Consider the following 22739-nt stretch of genomic DNA (forward strand, 5'->3'; position numbering starts at 1 on the left):
GGTAATAACTGTGTGGTGTGTGTGAGATCAGTTATGATCTTGATTGGATTGGTCGAATGACTGGCTCTGGCTCCTGCTCCTGCTTCCATATTGTTGTGATATCTCCCTATTCTCATTCTCTGTCCTGTCTCTTTCTCCATCCTCCCAGTGAAGGGATTCGAACTCGGCCACTCAGGTTGCAGGATTTCCCCCGCAGCCAATCAGAGGGGAAGTGCACAAGGCGGGAAAAGTTTTTTGTGACAAAGTGGAATCTCACCGGAAATTGTAGGTAACAATTGGACCAGAGCAGCAGCAGGCTAACCGGGACCGGCGGAGGCGGATCCGGACTCGGATAACAGCTGGAGACCGGTCGGACAGAGACTGACCCGGGCCAGAGTTGAGACAGGGACATCGGGTGGAGACAGATCGGGGAAGGGGCGGGGATTTTCCCGGGACGGGGAGCCGGCAGCAGACTCATGGATCTGCCCCTCTCGGGTGCCGAGCCACAGGAGTTTCCCCGCGGATTCCTGCACAGTCTGCGGACACTCTTTGACATCATGGACGACGAGCGGCGGGGATCGGTGCACGTCCTGGAGATCGAGTCCCGCTGGCGGCGGGGCGGGGCCGGCCAGGCTCTGCCCCCGGGTGTGCTCCAGTGCCTGCGGAGGGCGGCGCCGGCCTCCGGCTACCTGACCTTCGAGAGGTTGGTGGCCGGCCTCCGCTCGGCGCTGCTCAGTCCCGGGCCCGGCGGCGGACACGAGTCCGGCCACAGCAGCGGTGAGAAGGGGGTGCAGCGGGGAGGGCGGGCGGCGAGGCAGGGTGTATGGGGCACCTCTCCCCACCCCACCTAGGGGTGGGGCGATTGTCAGCATCTGTGCGGGGGCATCCTCCAGCCGCACGGCGTCCCATTCAGAGCAACCTCTGGCAATGCCCACGGAGCCTATAACGTATGTGGCATTCCCAATTCCTAGTGTGACATGGGGGGGGGGGGTCACCCCATTATCGCACAACATCTGCATGAGTTCCTCTGGCAGTGTGCAAGGACTTGCCTCTTTGTGCATGCAAGTAGATAATAAGGTGCAAGATCATAATGAGGTAGACGAGGCCAAAAACCCATCTTATCATACTAGGGGACTGTTTAATAGTCTTATAATAACAGTGGGGTAGATGATGTCTTTGAGCCTGGTGGTATGTGTTTTCAGGTTCTGCTTTCCCGATGCAGGAGGAGAGAAGGGAGGGGTGGCCAGGGTAGGTGGGGCTTTTGATTATGCTTGGTGATTTACCAAGGCTGCGAGAAGTTTGGATGGAGTCTATCGAGGGGATGTGCTGAGCTGTGTCCACAATCCTACAATTTCCTGTGGGCAGAGCAGATGCCATACCAAGCTGTGTTGCATCCAGATGAGATGGTTTATGTTGCATTGACAACAGTCGGTCAGAGTCAAAGGTGACTCAATAAATTTCTTTAGCCTCCTGAGAAACTAGAGGTGTTGGTGAGCTTCCTCAGCTGTGACCTCAGTGTGGTTGGACCAGGACCTATTGGTGATGTTCACACCTAGGAGCTTGAAGCCCTCAACCTCAGCACCATTGATGTAGACAGGAGCATGTGCACCAACCGCTTCTTGAAGTCAATGACCAACTCTTGCTGACATTAAGGGAAAGGTTGTTGTTATGACACCATGTTACTAAGCTCTCTGTCGCCTTCCTGTACTCTGGCTTATCTTTACTATGATGATATTATCTGCAAACATGGAGCTGGGGTTAGAATAGAATCTGGCCACGCGGTCATGAGTGTAGAGGGAGTAGAGTAGAAGGGGGAGGACACAACCTTGTGTGGTTGAGAATGATCCAGTGTTGAGAATGATCGTGGCAGAGGTGTTGCAGCCTATATAACACTTTGGTAATGCTGGGCATTACAACGTCTGGGCGACAGCTCCAACCACCTTCCTTATTACCATGAAACATCCGTGGGTTAATGCTAGAGCATGCTGGGAATAATCAGCAGGTCAGGCAGCATCTGCAGAGAGAGAAACAGAATGGCGACCCTCAGTGCTGCAGAAGAAGCCAGCTTAGAATCAGAATCAGGTTTAATATCACTGGCATATTTTGTACATTGCGATACACAATAAAAGTAAAAAAAACTATAAATTTGGATAAGAAATATATTTATATAAGTTTAACTAATTAGTTTAAAAAGAGAGCAAAAAAAATAGTGAGGTAGTGTACATGGGTTCATTGTCCATTCAGAAATCCGATGGTGAGGGGAGGAGCTGTTGCTAAAATGTTGAATGTGTGTCTTCAGGCTCACGTACCTCCTCTCTCATGGTACCAATGAGAAGAGGGCATGTCCTGGGTGATGAAGGTCCCCAGTGACTGATGCCATCTTTCAGAGGCATTGTCGTTTGAAGGTGTCCTCGATGCTGGGGAGGCTGGTGCCCACGATGGAGCCGGCTGAGTTTGTGACTTTCTGCAGCTCTCTCTGACCCTGCGCAGTGGCCCCTCCGTACCAGACGGTGATGCGGCCAGTTAGAATGCTCTCCACAGTACATCTGCAGAAATTTATGAGAGTCTTTGGTGACGTACCACGTCCCCTCAAACTCTTAACGAGTATAGTCATTGTCGTGCTTTGTCTTGTGATTGCATAATTATATTGAGCCCAGGATAGATCTTTTCAGATGTTGATACTATGAAAACTGCTCACCCTTTCCTCTGCTGATCCCTCAATGATGTCTGGAGTGTGTTCCCTCAGCTTCCCCCTCCCTGAAGTCCACAATCAACTCCTTGGTCCTACTGATGTTGAATGTTGTTTCAACACCACTCAACCAGCTGATCTGCCTCACTCCTGTATGCCTCCTGGTCACACATTCTGCCAACAGTGGTTGAGTCATCAGCAAATTTATGGATCTGCTGTTTGAGCTGTGCCCAGCCACGCAGTCCGGTGGGGGGGGAGGTGGGGAAGAGAGAGTAGAGCAGCAGGCGAGGCACGTGTCCTTGAAGTGCGCCACTGTTTGATGGTCAGTGAGGGGATGTTATTTCTGATCTGCGCGGACTGTGGTCTCCCGTTGAGTAGGTCGAGGATCCAGATGTGGAGGGAGGTACAGAGGCTCAGGTTTTGGAGCTTGTTGATGGGTAGTGAGGGTGTGATGCTGTAATCAATAAACAGCAGCTGGATGTAGGTAGTGTTTAGTTTTGAATTGTGTGGGAATGGGGTGAGGGGGTGCGGGAAGGCATTGTATAGGGCCACAGGGGTATTTCTGACAGCGTAAGGCCAGGGTTGCAGTGGGGATAAATTGCAGAGATTATTTTTTGCATAGCTTTGCCTGCATTTTAGCACTAATTGTTGTTTCTTCTATGGTTTCTTTCTCTTCTTCGACCCCGCAGTGTTGCTGTGGCCTGTGTTAGTTAATGAGAGTCTAGGGTTGGTCCCACCCCGTGACCATTGCCCCGTGCCCCAGGGTGTGAAGGGGTGGGGTGGTGGGTCAGTGACCTCGCCCTGTCTGTGAGCTGTGGGAATGTTTTGCAGAGTGGAAGAGGAACGTCGGAAGGGGCAGCGCGGAGCAGCTTTGCCCCAGGTCGGCTGGGCAGGTCCCGATGATCGCCAGACCTGGGTCTGATCACTGCGACGGTCACGGGGAGAAGCAGAAAACCCCCCTGGGGGTGAGGTCCATGAACGTTCCCGAGGGCTGCGTGGGCCAGGAGCTGGGGCGACACTGGGCCCCAGTGGGCGAGAAGGAGCAGCGGGCAGAGCAGAGGGAGGCGAGGTCGGCGCTGTGGCGGGACGCCTCTGAGCAGAGAGCGCTGGAGGAGCAGAGGCGCCTGAAGGCAGGTGAGACGGGGGTGGGCCTGTTTATGGCAATATTAGGGAATCAGTACAACAGCTTGCCCCAGGCCATCTGTACCATCCAACCCTCCTCTCTCCCCCGCCCCCCCGTTCTCCCCCTTCCCCTGTTTCTGTTGTCTTCTCCCCTGCTCCGGGATTGAACATTCCTGCTGACTTGTGCAAATTTCAATCAAGAACTGGCACAACTTCCTGGCTGCTTTACTTTCTGCAGTCTTCCCTGCAGCTCAGCTGTCTCTTGCAGAAGCTGCTTAGCAGGTGTTTGCTGGAACATGTTGTGGGCGGGGAGGAGGGGAGGAGGGACCGAGGGAGGTGAGCACGGGTTGGGGATGGTGGCAGCTGGAGTGTCGGTACTTCTGTAAATGACAAGCATCGACAAGAACTGTCGCCACAAACCCACGGATCATATCTCCCCACCCACCCCTCCCTGTGGATCTAGTCTCCAACGGGACTCCCCTGTACCCATGTCTCCGTTGAAGTTTGCTTGTGACGGGACGTTCTCTGAACCCCTTGTCCCCTCCTCTCCCTGAATGGGGATCTGTTTGGAGTTCACAGCAGGAGGGGATCTACCCTTCCTCCACATCCCCCGTCCCTTCCAACCCTCCGACACTCGGGGTGTGAGGGGAGACACTGGACGATAGAAGCAAGAGAAAGCCCCACCGACCAGTTAGTTCCGTCTGCTACGTCGAGGGCCTGTGTGGCTCAGACGTCAGCCCCCTGGCGTGTTCAGTGAGGTGGGAGCGCTGTCCGACACCGTAATCCCTAACCCCAGATTGTATAGCTCGCGGCTACTGCTACCCAGGTTGAACCTCGTTGTCGCTCTTCCCTCCTGCAGACAGGAAGCACATGAACCGCTACCAGAGCGAGGCTGCCTGCAGTGGAATAGCTTATAGTCGGCGTCTGGGGCGTGAGCGCGGCGAGACACGGCGTCACACCATCACCAGTGGAACAGACTATGGTGCAGTGAGTTACAATATTAATGATCTAGCGGACAGAATTGATGGCTGTGTGGCCAGGTTAAACCTGATTCTGAGGTTCGCGGACGATACAAGGATGGGTGGAGGAGCAGAAAGTGTTGAGGAGGCAGGGAATCTACAGAACTCAGACAGATTAGGAGAACGGGCAAAGAAGTGGCAGGTGGAATTCAGTGTAGGGAAGTGTATGGTCATGCACTTGGGTAGAAGGAATAGAGGCACAGACTATTTCATAAGCAGGGATGAAATCAGAAAATAAAGGTACTTGCGAGTCCTCCTGCAGGATTCCCCAACAGTTAACTTGCAGGTTTAAAGTAAACAATAAAGTAAAGTTTTGTCAGTAGTCAGGAAGACAAATGTAATATTCATTTGGAGAGGACTACAATATAAAAACATGGGGTGTGATACTGAGGTTTTATACGGCACGAGTCAGACAACGTTTTGAGTAACTGAGTAGAGTTGGGCCCCATATCCAAGAAAGAATGTGCTGGCTTTGGAATGGGACCAGAGAAGGTTTACAGGAATGGTCCTGGGAGTGAAAGGGTTAACGTACGTGGAGCTTTTTGTTCTGGGCTCCTACCCACTGGAGCTTAGAAAAGTGAGGGGATTTCATTGAAACCTACTGAATATTGGAAGGCCTAGATAGAGTGGACGTGGAGTCCAGGACCAGAGGGCACAGTCTCAGAAAAGAGGAACGTCCCCTTCAGAATACTGACAGGGAATTTCTTTAGAGGGCACTGAATCTGTGGAATTCATCGCCAGAGACAGCTGTGGAGGCCAAGTCATTGAGTATATTTGAAGAGATTGATAGGTTCTTGATTAGTAATGGTGTCAAAGGTTGTGGGGAGAAGGCAGGAGAATGGGGTTGAGAGGGATAATAAGTCAGCCATGATGGAATGGCAGAGTAGAGTCAATGGGTTGAATGGCCTAATTCTGCTCCTATGTCTTGTAGAGTTGTTATGTTGGGGTGGGATGGGGCACGCACTGACGAGGGGTGTTGGTGAGCACTCGAGTGAGAGGGCAGTAGCGAGGAGGAGGGGTTCAATGGTCTGTGGGTGTGGGAAGGGGCTGTCATACAGTGGGCGTGTTGGGGGGGGGAAGAAACATCTTAAGGTTTGCTCAGGCCTTCCTGAGTTTATTTGTCACGAGCCAATGTACAGTGAAAATGTTTGTGCTTGCTGTCCATACAGATCATCAGTGCAATGAGAACAGTAACAGAACGCGCGTAAAGGGTTACAGAGAGAGCCGTCCAGGTAGACAGTAAGGTGCAGACGTAGGATTGTGAGGTGCTACGATTCGCTGACAGGTTCGCGGCTCTGTCCCTGTACCCTCTGTCACCTCGAACCATCTGTGATCAGGGATCCTAGCTGGGCTCAGGCGCTCTTTGCCATTGTGTGGTCTCGAGCGGATTTTCAGCAGAGCGGAGCAGAGTGGTATTTGGGAAGTGGGAGCAGTGGAGATAAATCATTAGACTTCTCACCCGGTGGCCGAGACGGACAGACTGGTGTCCCATGTAGCAGCTGTGGAAGCTAAACTTGGAACTGATTTATCTATTGACACACAGCGAGGAATAGGCCCTTGCAGCTCTTCAGGCTGTGCTGCCTAGCAACCCCGGATTTAATCCTGGCCTAAATATGGGACAATTTACAATGACTGGTTAACCTACCAACCGGTACGTCTTTGGATTGTGGGAGGAAACAGGAGCACCCGGAGGAAACCCACGCAGAGACGGGTAGTGGTGAGAATTGAACCCAGGTCGCTGGGACTGTAAAGCGTTGTGCTAACCGCTACACCACCGTGCCCCCCTCCACTCCAGTTGTTGGTTTGGTGACTAAGCCTCGAACACAGTGGTTCATTGGGGTGGGGGGAAGAAATCTAGCTGGGCAGTTTATTCCAGGAGGAAGTCCTGCCTCTCACGATGACTAAACGTGGTCAGAGGGTGTGACAGCAGGTGAGACAGGTACAGAGGAACGGATGATACAGTTAGTGGAGAGAGAGACTGGTAGGCATTGTTCTCCTGAGGCCCAAGGTTGAATTACCTGCCCAGTGCCGGGGTTAAAGGCATCCCTTTGGGGCAGGAGAGGGGGTCAGAGTGGGGAAAGAAGATCTGATTGTTGGAGTAAAGGAGGTTCTGCTGAGGATAATGAGCTGGTCTCAAATTAATAAAGCAGGACCCCAAAGGTAGTTGGTTCTAGATTGCTCCTCGAGCCACTTGCGGATTGACAGAGGGTGAACGAGATCAGCTGAATGCTTGGCCCATGATTAGGTGTGGGAAGAGTAGCTTTTATTTCACAGGGCTCTGGCAGAAATGCCAGGGCAGGAGGGATCCGAAAAATCAGGCTGAGACGAGGGCCCTAGTGTTTTGAATGACTAGGACTATAGACATGACTTTATATGCAGAGGGAGGAGGTGGGGTCGTTCGGCTCGGGGGAAGACAGGAAAGCTGAACAAAGAGGAGGGGTGACAGTGCAGGCTGGTGGAAAGTTTAATGGTTATCAGGATGGAATGGAGGTAAGGAGGCAGGTCAGGGAAAAGTGAAGGAAAGGACAAAGCAAAAAGGTTGAGTGGGCATGGAAACCCAGATGAGTTGCTGGCAGAACTGGAATAAATGGGTATGTCTGACGACTGGAATGGTAACGTGGTTGGCATGATCATAGCTGGGAACAGAATAGCCCAGGATGTTTGGTATTCGGAAAGGAGAGGCTCTGCTAATGGAGGATGAGACCAACGCTGTGGCGCAATTTGATCTGGGCAGCTGGTGGAGGAGGTGAGAAAGAACTTGGGCGAGTGGTCATTAAGACCCTAACAATGGCTTCACTGAAAGATTGGGAAATAATGCAAGAAAGGTTCTGCAATAATCACAGAAAACTGTAGTCTTTGTTTTAATTCAAATTGGTAAGTATGTCCACAGAGTACCTTCGAACAGTATGTTGTGGCAGAAACCAGGCAAGTCTATTTTAGCTCAGGTTATGTGCGATAAGGCAGAATTAACTAACGATCTTAAAGTAATGTATTTTCTGGGGAAGTGTGAACTTAAAGTGATAACCTTCAAAACAAAGATGAAAATTGTGAGAATGAGCTGGCGAGAAGTGTTTTTTTTTAAGAAAGAGGATTAGTTTCTGAGGTAAACTTGCTGATGTTCATGTCCAAGTCTGATCTCGGTTCAGTCTGTGCTGGCTGCCATGCACACGGTCAGAATAAACCCACTATATTCTCCCCACGTTCCCATCACCGGCCCCCAGAACGCGCCCCTCACCTACACAGGGCCAATTTCTATTGATGGACAAACCTAGCAGCCTGCACACCTTTGCAACATGGGAGGAGGCTGGAGTACCCAGAGGAGAACCGCACCATGGGTGTGATAGCTCCGCTCTCTCAATGTTGCCGCACGAGTTTATAGGGTGATTTAAGAGGGCATACGGCGGGTTGCATTCGAGAACCGTGAGGTAATGTTGCAGCTCTATAAAACTGCGGTTGGACCACGCTTGGAGTATTGTTCCCGGTTCTGGTCGCCTCATTATAGGAAGGATGTGGGAGCTTCAGAAGGGGTGCAGAGCAGATTTACCAGGATGCTGTCTGGATTAGAGAGCGTGTCTTATGAGGAAAAGTGAGTGAGCTGGGGCTTTTCTCTATGGAATGAAGCAGGATGTAACTCGATAGAGGTGTATGAGAGGCAAAGACAGGGTGGAAACAGAGGCTTTTTACTGGGGCAGAAGTTACCAACATGAGGGGGCATAATTTTAATGTGATTGGAGGAACGTATCGGGGGGATGTCAGAGACAGGCTTTCTACACAGAGAGTGATGGGTGTGTGGAACATGCTGCCAGGGGAGCAGACGGTAGATTTGAACCTGGGTCACTGGAGCAATGTCTGCAGTGACTGCACCTCAGTACCACTCCGGGACCTCGGGTGAAGGGAGTCTGATGAAGATAACAGGTTGGGGAAGACACAGTGAATGGGATATCTGTAGGTGAAGCACGGTAAAAGATGGCAGATGGAGGACGATGGGGGAAATGTGATGGGGAGAACAGAGCGGCAGCAGGTAGATTGATAGCGAGAGGAGATTGCGGACCGCTGCAGTACAGATCTTCACGTCTGAAGCACAGAACTGATCATGCAGTTATGTGATTAACTAGGCAGGCAATATCAATTTCAGGCAGTATTGCCAAAGGCTGGAATGTAACAGCAGGGAAGTTGGGCTACAGGATGTTCCTGAGAGCAGACATGCAGTATTGCGATTTGGTTCCTATGACCAAGCAGGTAGTATTGTGATGAGCTTTGCCCTCCATCTTCACCTGCGATGGAGCGGCTCTGAGGGGTTTAGTTAGATGGTTCCTGGGTTGAAAGGATCCTCTTGTGGGGAGAGTTTGAATAGGCTGGGCCCAGATCAGTGGCGTTTAGAAGGGGCAGGAGACGTTGTTTCATTTAAGATGGCAATTGCGAGAAACTTTGAGTGTTGGGGATCACTGGAATCTCTAACTGGGAGAGCTCGGACACAGTCAGTAGCCACTCTAGCTACTTTCTTTACGTAATAAATTGGACACTTGAGTGTATGTCCATAGTCTACTGTAGCCCATCCACTTCAAAATTTGACATGTGCGATCAGAAATCCTTTCCTGCACACCACCGTTGTAACTTGTGATTGTCTGAGTTACTGTCACCTTCCTGTCAGCTTGAATCAGTCTAGCCATTCTCTTCTGACCGCTTTCATTAACAATATGTTTTCGCCCACAGAACAGGGTGTTTTTTTGTTTTTCACACCATTCTCTGTAAACTCTAGAGGCTGCTGTGTGTGAAACTCACAGGAGATCAGTATTTTCTGAAATACTCAAACCACCCGGTCTGGCACCAGCAATCATTCCATGGTCAGTCACTTGGATCACTTCTTCCCCCTGCTGATGTTTGGTTTGAATAACAACTGAACCTCTTGACTATGTCTGCATGCTTTTATGCATTAAGTTGCTGCTATATAATTGGCTGATGAGATATTTGCATTAATGAGCAGGTGTATATTCGAAGTCCAGATACTAGGTCAGGAGGAAGGTCAGTGGGGCATAGGCAACACCATACCAGATATGACCTGATGTTACTAAGTGGAGCTGAGCCAAGGAGATGCATGTCCAGCTCCTGCTCCTGTTTCTTGGACATGTTTCTTTTGCAGTTGTGTAGCTTGTGGTGTGATTCTGGGTACCGTCTCTGTTCTGTACTCGGGCTGGTCAGTGACGGGTTTGTTGTGGGTTTCCCAGTCTGAACTGTCATTGGCAGGTTTCTGATAGAGTCTCTGTTCTGTGTTGTAATTGGCTTGTCCGTGACAGGGGTTCTGGTCTCTGCTATGATTGTCTGTTGATCGGGGCCCTGGTCTATGTAATAATTGGCTGGTCTGTGACGGCCCTGGTCTGTGTTGTAATTGGTTTGTCTAAGACAAGGGCCCTGGTCTGTGTAATAATTGGCTGGTTTGTATCAGGGGCCCTGGTCTGTGTTGTAATTGGCCAGTATGTGACGGGGGCCCTGGTCTGTGTTGTAATTGGCCAGTATGTCACAGGGGCCCTGATCTGTGTTGTAATTGGCCAGTATGTGACGGGGACCCTGGTCTGTGTTGTAATTGGTCAGTATGTGACAGGGGCCCTGGTCTGTGTTGTAATTGGCTAGTATGTGACAGAGGCCCTGGTCTGTGTTGTAATTGGCTAGTATGTGACAGGGGCCCTGGTCTGTGCTGTAATTGGCTAGTATGTGACAGGGGCCCTGGTCTGTGCTGTAATTGGCTTGTCAGTGACAGGGGCCCTGGTCTGTGCTGTAATTGGCCGATCTGTTGATACTTTATACTTTATTGTCGCCAAACAGTTGGTACTAGAATGTACAGTCATCACAGCAATATTTGATCCTGCGCTTTCCTCTCCCTGGATTACAAATATTAATTATTAAAAATAGTAAAAATTAGTAAATACTAAAAATTTAAATTATAAATCATAAATAGAAAATAGAAAAATGGAAAGTAAGGTAGTGCAAAAAAACCGACAGGCAGGTCTGGATATTTGGAGGGTACGGCCCAGATCCGGGTCAGGATCCGTTCAGCAGTCTTATCACAGTTGGAAAGAAGGTGTTCCCAAATCTGGCCGTATGAGTCTTCAAGCTCCTGAGCCTTCACCCGGAGGGAAGAGGGATGAAAAGTGTGTTGGCTGGGTGGGTCATGTCCTTGATTATCCTGGCAGCACTGCTCCGACAGCGTGCGGTGTAAAGTGAGTCCACGGACGGAAGATTGGTTTGTGTGATGTGCTGTGCCGTGTTCACGATCTTCTGCAGCTTCTTCCGGTCTTGGACAGGACAACTTCCATACCAGGTTGTGATGCACCCTAGAAGAATGCTTTCTACGGTGCATCTATAAAAATTAGTGAGGGTTTTAGGGGACAGACCAAAGTTCTTTAGTTTTCTCAGGAAGTAAAGGTGCTGGTGGGCCTTCTTGGCAGTGAACTCTGCTTGGTTGGACCAAGTTAGGTCATTTGTGATTTTGACCCCGAGGAACTTAAAGCTTTTGACCTGTTCCACTTGCGCACCACCGATGTAAATTGGGTCGTGCGGTCCGCTACTCCTTCTGAAGTTAACAACTACACAATCATGGGTGTACAGTGAGTACAGCAGGGGGCTGAATATACAGTCTAGTGGGGCACCGGTGCTCAGAGTGATTGTAGAGAAGAGCTTGTCCCCTATTTTTACAGCCTGGGTCCTGTCTGTGAGGAAGTTGAAGATCCAGCTGCAGATCTGAGTGCTGAGGCCCAGGTTCCGGAGCTTAGGAATCAGTTTATTTGGAACGATGGTATTAAAGGCAGAGCTGTGGTCAATGAAAAGGAGCCTTATGTATGCGTCTTTATTCTCCAGATGTTCTAAGGAGGAATGTAGGGCCAGAGAGATGGCATCTGCCATTGACCTGTTGCTCCGGTAGTTGAATTGCAAAGCGTCGAGGTTGACCGGTAGGCTGTGGTTGATGTGTGCCATAACCAATCCCTCGAAGCACTTCATAGCAATTGATGTCAGAGCCACAGGTCGATAGTCATTCTGGCATGCCACCTTGCTCTTCTTCGGCACTGGGATTATCGTTGCCTTCTTAAAACACGAGGGGATCTTAGACTGAAGCAAGGAGCAGTTGAAGATGTCAGCAGACACTCCAGCTAGCTTGCTTGCACAGGCCCGGAGAACCCGTCCTGGGATGCCATCTGGGCCCGTCACCTTCCTTGGATTTATCTTCAGGAAGGCCCTTCTAACGTCCTCCTCGGTGACGATGAATCTCGATGGCACCAGGTCCGGTTCATCTGGAGGGAGCGGGACACTCCTCTTCGGTTCGAATCTTGCGTAGAATACGTTTAGTTCATCAGGAAGAGAAGCACCGCAGTTATTGATATTCCCAGCCTTTTCTTTGCACCCAGTGATCTCATTTAGACCCTGCCATAGCCTACTGGCATCCCTCTGGTTAGCCTGGGCTTCTAACTTGGCTCGATATTGCCTCTTGGTGCCCTTAATGGCTTTCCAGAGTTCACGTCTGGAATCTGTGTAGCGACTGGTATCCCCGGACCTAAAAGCCACAGCTCTAGCCTTCAAAAGGGACTTGACCTCATAATTCATCCAAGGTTTCTGGTTAGGGAATACCCGGATCGTCTAGCGAGACACACAGTCCTCCATGCATTTCCAAATAAAGTCCGTGACAGCTGAGGCATACTCATCGAGGTTAGCTGCTGAGTGCTTGAATACTAACCGGTCCACCGATTCAAAGCAGTCACGGACAACCTCATCCGTTTCCTCCGTCCAACGCGACACTACTTTTGACACCGTGACCTCCCGCTTCAGTTTCCGTTTGTAAGCTGGGAGGAGGAGTACGGCCTGATGGTCCGATGGTGTCGGATCTGATCCTGATAGGTGTCCTGGCCTGCACTGTAATTGGCTGGACCACGACAGCGATCCTGGTCTGTGTTGTGATTGGCTTGTTTGTTACAGGGGTCCTCTTTTGTGCTGTAATTGGTTTGCCTGTGGCAGGGGACCTGGTCTGTGCTGTAACTGGCTTGTCTGTGACTAGGGTCTTGCTCTGTGTTGTAATTGGCTTGTCTGCAAAAGGGGTCCTGATCTGTGCTGTAATTGGCCAGTCTGTGACAAGGGTCCTGGTCTGTGCTGTAATTGGTCAGCCTGTAGGTAGGTGTCCTGGTCTGTGCTGTAATTGGCTGGTTTGTGGCAGGGATTCTCATCTGTGTTTTAATTGGCTGGTCTGTGGCCGGGCTCCTGCTCTGTGCTGTAATTGGCCTCTCGTATCAGTTTAGTTCCTGACCTATACTTTAATCAATCTGTCCCGGGCCTTTTGGCCCATCGCCTGATGACTGGTGTCTGTCAACCCTGTCTTTGTGTTTGCAGCTGAAGTGGATGAAGGAGCTGGAGCAGGAGAAAGACGCGCTGCTGCAGGGTCTGGAGATGATTGATTGCGCCCGTGACTGGTACCTCCATCACATCCAGGCCATCCAGGACCATCAGAGGAACATTAGCCAGTTGTCTGCTGGCAGTGTGAGTGCGAGGGGCTTCTGGCCTCTGCCTCTCTACTATTTACCCTAAAGAAACACAAACTGGTTCGAGCGATTTCCTGACACGTTGCAGAGTGGGACCTGTTTTAGTTCTTAACACCGCTGTACAAAAGTAAATGAGCAAAGAAGTTAACAAGTTTATCTGAGGCACGGATAGCATGGATAGGAGCCTTTCTCCAGTCAATTTTTAATATTATTTATTCATTTATGAGATGTGGGCATTGCCAGCTGAGCCAGCATTTATTGCCCATCCCTAGTTGCCCTTGAGAAGGTGGTGCTGAGCTGCCTTCTTGAACCACTGCAGTCCCCGAGGTGTGGGTATACCCACAGTGCTGTTAGGGAGGGAATTCCATGAGTATGACCCAGCGACAATGAGGGATCGGCGATATGTTTCCAAGTCAGGATGCTGAGTGACTTGGAGAGGGATTTCCAGGTGATGGTGTTCCCAGGTATCTGCTATTCTCTTCCTTATAGATGGCAGTGGTCGGGGGGCTGGAAGGTGCTGCCTTAGGAACTTTTGGTGTGTTGTTGCAGTGCATCTTGTCGATAGTACATACTGCTGCAACTGTTCATTGATGGTGGAGGGATTGGATAGTTGTGGAAGGGGTACCAATCACGTGGGCTGCCTTGTACTGGATGGTGTTAAGCTTCTTGAGTGTTGATGGAGCTTCACTCATCCAGGTGAGTGGCGAGTATTCCATTACACTCCTGACCCGAGCCTTGTAGATGGTGGACAGGCTTTGGGGAGTCAGGTGATTTACACAGGACTCCTAGCCTTTGACCTGCTCTGGTAGCCACAGTGTTTAGACCAGTTCAGTTGCTGTCGATGGTAACCCCCAGGATGTTGAAGATAGGGGATTCAGTGATGGTGATGTGACTGAATGTCAAGGGATGATGGTTAGAGCCTCTCTTGTTGGAGATGGTCATTGCCTGGCACTTGTGTGGCTCAGAAATTACTTGCCACTTGTCAGCCTCAGCCTGGATATTGTCCAGGTCCTGCTGCATTTGGGTATGAGCTGCTTCAGTATCTGAGGAGTCACGAATGGTGCAGAACATTGTGCCGTCACCTGCAAACATCCCCACTTCTGACCTTATGACAAAAATACTACAGGGCACGTGTTTACGGTGAGAGGGAGAATGTTTAAGGGATACGTGCGGGTTGAGCTCTGTTTTACAAGGACAGTGCCGGGTGGCTGGGATGAGCTGCCAGAGGAGGTGGTCGAAACAGATGTGACAGTGGCATTTAGGCAGGCATGTGAATAGGTGGGGAATGGAGGGATATGGGTCATGTCGAGGCTGTAGGGATTTAGTTTAATTTGGCATTGTGTTTGGCACAGACCTGGGCTGAGATTTTGCTGCTGTGCTGTACATTTTTATCTGCCGTCAGTTCACACTTCACAGCCAGAATGTGCAAACCTCCACTGGGGGTTTTTGCTCATCGACAGTGTTTCTCTTCTCTGAGAGTTTGAAAGCTTTCTCACAGGATCGGAGAACGGCTGATAACGAACTGTAAGAGGGGAGGGGGGGGCCTTCAGCAGAAGGCAACTGGGACAAAGTGGCTGGACGCTGCGGCGTGGGAGGGGAGCACTTCTACTGACCCTGTGAAGGCGTCTCCTGCCTGGGAGTGTCTTTTGGGACGGCCGGAGGGGGACACTGCACAGGGGGTGCTCCAGGTCCCTGCTACACAGAAGTGTGCTGTCCCCCCACATGCCGGGAGTATGCATGGGGTGCTGGGTTTGAGTGGGGGGGGGGGAACGGTGACGTTGCAGCTGAGCAGGGTGAGTTGTGGGAGGGGCTGGTGGACTTGTGGGTTCTGACAGCGGTTTCTCCCTACCCACAGGCTGAAGCCGCCCGGCGGACCTCGGGGAGGCTGGACCAGCTGCTGCCCAAGCTCCAACTCGTCAGCCGCTGCCTCGCCGACCTCACCTCCTGTTCGGCCAAGGTCTGGTTCCAGCAAATTACCCCACCTCCTCCCCCCACCCCACCCCCATCCTGTCTCTGGTCCGGGTCGACCCTCTGGGGTCCCCGTCACATTGTCCTCCCCTTTCACACCCTGTTCCCGTTCCCCGGCTGACATCCACACCAAGCCAAGCCCATTGCCTCTTGCTGAACTGACTGGGCCGTGGGCCCTCCCCCATTGTTTAATGTGTGGGGACGGAGAGGGGCAGCTGCTCACCCTAGTGGTCACTGAGCTTGCCTGTGCCCACAGGTGTTGTGTTACCCTGGTGCTTTGAGTCCCTCTGTTTCTGAACTCTGATCCCACGTGTGCACCCATGTCTCGCTGAGTGGGGGGGAGATTTGGTCAGAGGGTCTGGAACCTAACCCGGCCCCTTCCCGGACAACGGACACTCTCACCCTGACCCTGTGCTCTTGGGGAGGGGTGCACCATCTGGGGTTCTACAGTGTCCCAGCCAATGGCCACTGCCATCAAAACTCACACCATTTCGGTGGGACGTAGCATCTATGAACAAGGGTAAACAGCTGACGTTTTGAGCCGAGGCTGATTTCCAGCGTCAGCAGATTTTCTCTTGTTTGCGGTCAGGCCATTTCAGTGGGATGCGTTAGCCCATAAAATCACACTGCACTGAAACAGGCCATTCTGCCCATCTGAGTCTGTGCTGGCCACCAACCACCCATTTACACTATTCGTAAATTAATCCTAATTTAAAATAAATTCTTCCCCATGTTCCCAACAAGCTGTGGGGAAACTCACCATGACCGATTAACCAACCAATCTGCAGGTCTTGGTGATGTGGAAACTGGAACATCTGGAGGCAGCCCGGATGTTTAGCCTCCCCCCGAGAGCAGACAGGGATGGGGTCCGAGCAGGAGTGTGCGAACTCCACACAGACAGTGGGATTGAACCCAGGTCTCTGGTGCTGTGTGAGGCAGCGACTGATCCCGCTGCCCCATGGTCCTCCTGCTGTTGCCCTCCCGCTGAATGTTGTGGCCACGTTTAATCGCACAGTGCTCTCTACTGCCCTGGGGCTGAGAAAGACCCTGGGAAGATGTGTCCCTGTGGAGAGAGGCTGCAGTGGTGCCCGGTCTGTCAGTGGGGTCTGTGGGACAAGCTGCAAGGGGAACTGTATTTCTCCCATTTTGCTTTGCCCTGTATCTAACCCTGACCTTCCTGGACCCAGTGGATGACCAGCTGATCCCTGCGTCCCTGCATTAATTCGGACCGAGGAGCGCCTGGCACTTGGATGTGGGGACGTCCGCTTCCTTCTAAAGGCTGGGTGTGGACTGTTTGTCTCTGTCGTGCGAGAGTGTTTTCAGACACTGCTCTGCTCTCCTGCCCACAGCCACTGGCGAGGTCATCCAATGCGGCAGATGGCCCAGACCGATCCATCCCAGCCAGCGTTCCGGGACTCGGGAACAACGCGCAGGTGGTCAGCATGCTGAAGGAGCAGAACCGGCTGCTCACCAAGGTGGGAGACGGGGTTGGGGGGGGGCTGCGGAAGGGGGTGCGATCCGCAGCACGTTCACGCGGTCGAGTCTGCTGCCTGTTCCCTGCTGGGCGTGTCCGGACTCCATTCCCCCCCCTCCCCGTGGTCTCCGGGGTATCCGTCCCAGCAGGGGATCATTCACGTTCACCACAGCTGCTTGGACTGATCCAGCCCTCCCGGCCTCGGTTCCCCGGTGACAGAGCTGTGGCAGGTTCGGATGCTGTGATGAATTCAGTTCTTGTTCACCCCCAGCCTGGGTGAGCGTAGTCACCGCCTGCACGACCACCTCCTTGGAGGACAGCTGCCCACCCCCCCCCCCCAACTGCCCAAATAGTCTGGCGAACCTTTACGCACTTCCCCTGGTTGGCGTATCTCCTTGGCTGGGGATTCCAGTTGTGGTCTGACCTTCCTCCGCTCCGAACTCACAGCTGGGGTCATTGAGGAGCCTTCCGTTGCCCGGGGGGTTCCAATCGGCTGATATCCGTTCCCTAGTAAGGCACAACTACCCTGCAACTGGAATTGAGCCCAGAATTTTCACCCTTGGGTTAGGTGGTGTGGCTGACGGTTGGGGAATGATGATGGAATAGCTCGGGGATGGCGTTACAGGAGGGCTGATGGTGGTGGTGGTTGGGTGGCGTGGCGAACCTGGTCTAATCAGAATGCCCCGGCAGGAGGTGACCACCAAGAGCCAGCGTATCACCCAGCTGGAACAGGAGAAGTCGGCCCTCATCAAACAACTCTTCGCTGCCCGGTCGCGGGCCCCGATGGACAACAGCCAGCTGGACTCCACCTTCATCTAAGGTCTGACACTCCTGGCCTCCGCTCCCACCCGATGGGGGGGGGTTGGGTGGGGAGCTGGAGGCCACCCCACACTCTCCGGCACCTCCTCACTCCAAAATCCTCGTACCGCGCCGGCACTGACCTCCCGGTGGGCCGGGTCTCGCTGGTCGACACGGAGGGAGAGCAGGCAGTGGCGCTCCCTCTGTTCCTTGTTTACTCTGCGCTGGAGACTGCCACACCCCCCCCTCCCACTCTGTTTACATGTCATTACCGTAGGTACTCACTGCCAACGGCCCCCGTCGGCCGCGCTGCGCGGGCATTGACCGCTAACCACTAGGAAGAAGCTTCTGTTTGCTTCTTTTCAATAATAAAACTTCTAGCCTGTGTGCTTGTGTCTGTGTCTCTGTGTGAGCTTGTCAAAGGGGGAGGATGGGGCAGTGCCACGATCTGGGGGGGGGGGGTGGGTGTGTGTGTGGCTGGGTTCTCAGTCTCGTGTCCCGCCTCACTCTGCTCAATGATTTATTCCGGCCCCCGAGACAGGAGCACTGGCCCTCGGTTTAGATTTGAAGTGGGCTGGGAAGTGACTGGGTTCTTCTCCGATCTTGGAACCCACTTGCAAGCGTTCACTCCACGCGCGAGGAGATGCCCTCAGTGCGATGCTCACTTGTGTGCCCTCTGGATGCTTGGCCGTGACTCCCTTGCACGCCGTGTGTTTGCTCGCGCCGTGACTTTCACTGATGCCCAGTCGAATTCGTGCCCCTCTCGATCTCCTTGGGGAGAGCCTAGGGAGAGTTGGTCGTGCTGCTTTACAGAAAGCGGATGTTCGTGGATCCTTGTGGGGACCGCGGCAAACGTTATATCGGCCAATTTTTTTTATTATCAAAATATACTTTATTCACAACAAAATTATTTACAATAAACCATTCAATCACTCTAAAATATTTACAGATATTATCATTACATTTTATACAGTTTAAAGAATTTCAGCCACTCGGGTGGCACTCCATTGGTTCATGTTGTTCGGTACAACCGTAGATGAGTATATTCCCGCCACCCAGCCCCTCCCACTCCCGCGGGTGAAGAAACCTATACCGTGGTCCTTCTCCACCGGGCCCTTGCGGTGACCGCACCAGGTTTCAGTGCGTCCCTCAGCACGTACTCCTGCAGCCGAGAACGTGCCAGTCGGCAGCATTCTCCCACGGACATCTCCATGTGCTGGTAGACCAAAGAGCCGTCTTTCACCGAGTTGATCTGCCAGCAGCACCGGATGTTGGTCTCCGTGTGCGTCCCCGGGAACAGCCCGTAGATCAGAGAGTCCTCTGTTCCGCAGCTGCTGGGGATGAAACGTGACACCCCCCTTTCATCCTTCTCCGGGAACCCCCAGGGTGAAAAGAGGAGGGTTACAGTTTCATCCCCACTGCAGTCCTCCTGTGGGCAGTGGGGTGCGGAGACGACGTTCTGGGCGTATAGGAGGGATCTGACGGGGAGGGCCCCTCTCACCGCCAGCCAGGCGAGGTTCTGGTGCCTGTTGGTGAGGCCTGGCGATGAGGCATTTTGCCAGATGACCTGGACAGTCTGCTCGGGGAACCACCCCACTGTGTCCATCTCATCCTTCTGCAGTTTCTGCAGGGCATTCCATGTTCTCTGCCTGATGGCCCTGTTGTCAAAGGCGTCCTGGAAGAAACTTCTCCACGAAGGACAGGTAGTGAGGCAATGACCAGCTGACAGGGGCGTTGTGCGGGAATGGAACCAGACCCATCCCTCGTAGCCAGGGCGACAGGTAGAACCTGGGCACATAGTGGTACTTGGTGCCCACATATCTGGGTTCTACACACAACCTGATGCAGCCACACACGAAGCTGGCCATCAGGGTGAGGGTGACATTGGGGACGTTCTTGCCCCCATTGTCCAGGGACTTGTGCATGACGGTCCGTCTCACCCGCTCCATCTTGGATCCCCAGACGAATCTGAAGACAGCTCAGGTGATTTCCGAGCTGTAGGAGCGGGGGACGGGCCACACCTGCGCCAAGTACAGCAGCCCTGAGAGCACCTCACACCTGATGACCAGGTTCTTGCCCGTTATCGACAGGGAGCGCCCTCCCCACAGTCCCAGTTTCTGTTTCACCTTGGCAGTCCGCTCCTGCCAGTTCTTGTTGCACGCCTCGGCCCCTCCGAACCAGATCCCCAACACCTTCATGTGGTCAGACCTGATGGTGAAGGGGACGCTGGATCAGTCGGGCCAGTTGCCGAAGAGCATAGCTTCACTCTTCATGCGGTTGACCCTGGCCCCTGACGCTAGCTCGAACTGTTCGCAGATGCTAATCAGCCTGCAAACTGACCTCTGATCTGAGCAGAAGATGGTGACGTTGTCCATGTACAGGGAGGTTTTCACTTGGGTCCCTCCACTGCCTGGCAGCATCCCTCCTGATGGTTTCAGCAAAGGAGAATACAACACACAAACAAGATGGGAGGGGGCAGCCCTGCCTGACTCCAGACTCAATGGGGAAGCTTTCTGATTCCCATCCGTTGACGTGGACTGCACTACAGATGACTGTGTGGAGCAGTTTGATCCAATCCCTGATTCCCTCCCCAAATCCCATTTTGGAGAGTATGTCCAACACGTATGTGTGTGATATCTGGTCAAAGGTTTTCTCCTGGTCCAGGCTGTCATCCACCCCAAATTGGGAGAAAACCATCCACAAAGGCCCATGAACATCAACTGGCCGTGTAGCGGCATGACCAACTGGCCCTTGTCTCTACCATGCAGATCGGGAGGGACACACGTTGGACTGGGCATCAGTGACAAAGCAAGCACGTGGCATGCAGGAGAATTCCTAGAAGCATGACTTTCCACAAACAATTCTGTAAACAGGCATCTAGCCTTTGATCCCATTTATAAGCCAATGTGGGCAAAATTCCGGACAACACACAGAGTTCGCCACACAACCGATCAGTGATGAGAACCCCCCACCCCCAGGTCACAATTGAGTTCCCATAATGATGGCCCATCAGCTGCTTGATAAGTTTATAAAAGCCAAGCATTGGGAGGGCACAGCAGAAGTTGACAGTGCACTGATGATGTGGTGACGAAACATTTGCAAATGGATTGCCAGGATCGGAGAACAACTCAACCCCAGCATGAAGTTGGTTTATTATGGTGGTGTGTACAGTGAAAAGGCTGTCTTGCATACTGCTGATACTGACTGAATTATTACTCAGTGCATAGAGACAGAACAAGGTGAAACAATAGCAGTGGAGAATAGAGTGTCACGGTTACAGAGAAAGTGCAGTGCAGGTGGACGATAAGGTGCAAGTTAAGAACAAGGTAGATTGTGAGGTCAAGAGTCCGACTTGGTGTACTAAGGAGCTATTTAATATCAGCCAGATAGAAGCTGTTCTTGAGCCTGATGGTATGTGCTTCCAGATTTTTGTATTTTGTTCCGGGTGGGTGAGTATGTTGGTAAATGAGGGTGTGACCAGCAGCCTGCACCCTGCCTGGCTGACCACTTGTGCTGACGGGGAGAGTGTTCGGACAAAGGCGATGAATCATAGTGGGAGGGGGGAGGATTGTCCCAAAATGACACTGACCATTTGGCATCAGGAGAAAGTTGTCTCCCACTTTGGGGGGAGATTAAAATGGTGCCCTCCCTGTGCATGCCCACTGATGGAACCGATACAGCAATGTTACTCGTGTTACTCTGATCTGATGCTGGCCGGACTGTGGCAATCAGTTCCCACACCCTGGACGTTGGGTGCTCAGGACACCACTCGTAGCTTCTCCCGGACCCTGGGGAGCTGGCCGCTCAGACAGTCTTTGGGCATTGGGTGTCGGTATTCATGGCTGCTTGGGTTGCTGCCTCCAAATTCCCAGTTGATTTGTGCCCACATCCCTCTCCCATCCCGGATCTGCCTCAGTATCTTCTCAGCCAATCAGGGTCATGGAATCACAAGGGAAGGGACAGGCCCTTCTGCCCATTGTGTCCTGCTAACCATCATGCACCTTTCTATGATCCCACTTAATGGATTTTTATGCCTTGAAGATTTGTGCTTATCTGGAAGCTCTGTAAATGTAGCAACTCGCTGCTTCCCCAATCACATAAATAACCCCCCCCCCCCCACCCCCGGGGATGAAATGCTTCCTTCAGTCCTCTTTAAACCATGCCCTCTGGTCTTAGACACTTTGAAAAGAACCTTGCTGTCTGCAGTATCTTTGTCTTTCATAATCCTGTACATCTCTAACTGATCACCCTTGGCCCGGTCCACCCCAAGGAAAACACAACCAGTCTTCCCTGAGTTGAAACATCCCATCCCAGGCAACTTCTTGATAAATCTCTGCATCCTCTCCACTGCAACCATGTCCTTCCTGCAACGCGGTGACTAGAGCTGCACATGACGCTGCAGCCGTGGCCTTTATCTGATCAAGATGAACCAAGGTCCCACTTTTTCTCGTCCACGCTGGGATTACAGACGCAGTCACCTCTCTGCTGCCACCTTCAGGCCTCTCTGGCCTTGTACACCAAGGTCCCTCTGTTCCTCAGAATCAGATTTATATCACTGACATTTGTCTTGAAATGTGTTGCTTTTGGGGCCGCAGTACAGTTCAACACGTAAAACAAATGACTATATGTTACAATAGTAAATAATTAGTACGAAAGAGAATATTGTTCATGAACCATTCAGAAAAATGTGTTGTCAAAAGGAAAGGAAGTTCCTAAAACGCTGGGTGTGGGTCATTCAGGCTCATGTACCTAATCCCTGATGGCAGCAATGAGAAAAGGGCGTGTCCTGGATGGAGAGAGTCTTTAATGATGAGTGCAGCCTTCCTGAGGCACCGCCTCCAGAAGATGTACTCCATAGTGGGGAGAGTTGTGTCTGATGGAGCTGGCTAAGTCTACAACCGTCTACAGCCTCTTACGATCTTATGCACTGGAGCCTCCATACTCGGCGTTGATACAACCACAAAGATGCTCTCCACGGTACATGTGTGTAAATTTGTTGGAGTCTTTGCAGACACACTAAATCTCCTCAAACTCCTAATGAAGGGTAGCTACAGGCATGTGTTGCTTGTGGTTACATCAATGTGTTGGGCCCTGGATAGACATTCGAGATGATGATGCCCAGGAACATGAAGCTGCTCACCCTTTCCATTGCTGACCCTCAGTGACCTCCT

The 22739-nt window shown here is 52.0% G+C and overlaps 1 protein-coding gene across 1 annotated transcript; it reads left to right on the forward strand.

Moving 5' to 3' along the window:
* Positions 1-278: 278 nt before the first annotated feature.
* LOC140186168 (suppressor APC domain-containing protein 2-like) lies at positions 279-17944 on the forward strand. The gene is made up of 7 exons (XM_072240106.1): positions 279-756; positions 3500-3802; positions 4650-4777; positions 13180-13326; positions 15184-15285; positions 16646-16771; positions 17461-17944. Exons 1-7 carry the CDS (start codon positions 456-458, stop codon positions 17587-17589), a joined length of 1236 nt encoding a protein of 411 aa, XP_072096207.1. The 5' UTR covers positions 279-455; the 3' UTR covers positions 17590-17944.
* The last annotated feature ends 4795 nt before the right edge of the window (positions 17945-22739 follow it).

The sequence above is a fragment of the Mobula birostris genome, chromosome 22 (genome assembly GCF_030028105.1).
Source record: "Mobula birostris isolate sMobBir1 chromosome 22, sMobBir1.hap1, whole genome shotgun sequence".
NCBI classification, from domain to species: domain Eukaryota; kingdom Metazoa; phylum Chordata; class Chondrichthyes; order Myliobatiformes; family Myliobatidae; genus Mobula; species Mobula birostris.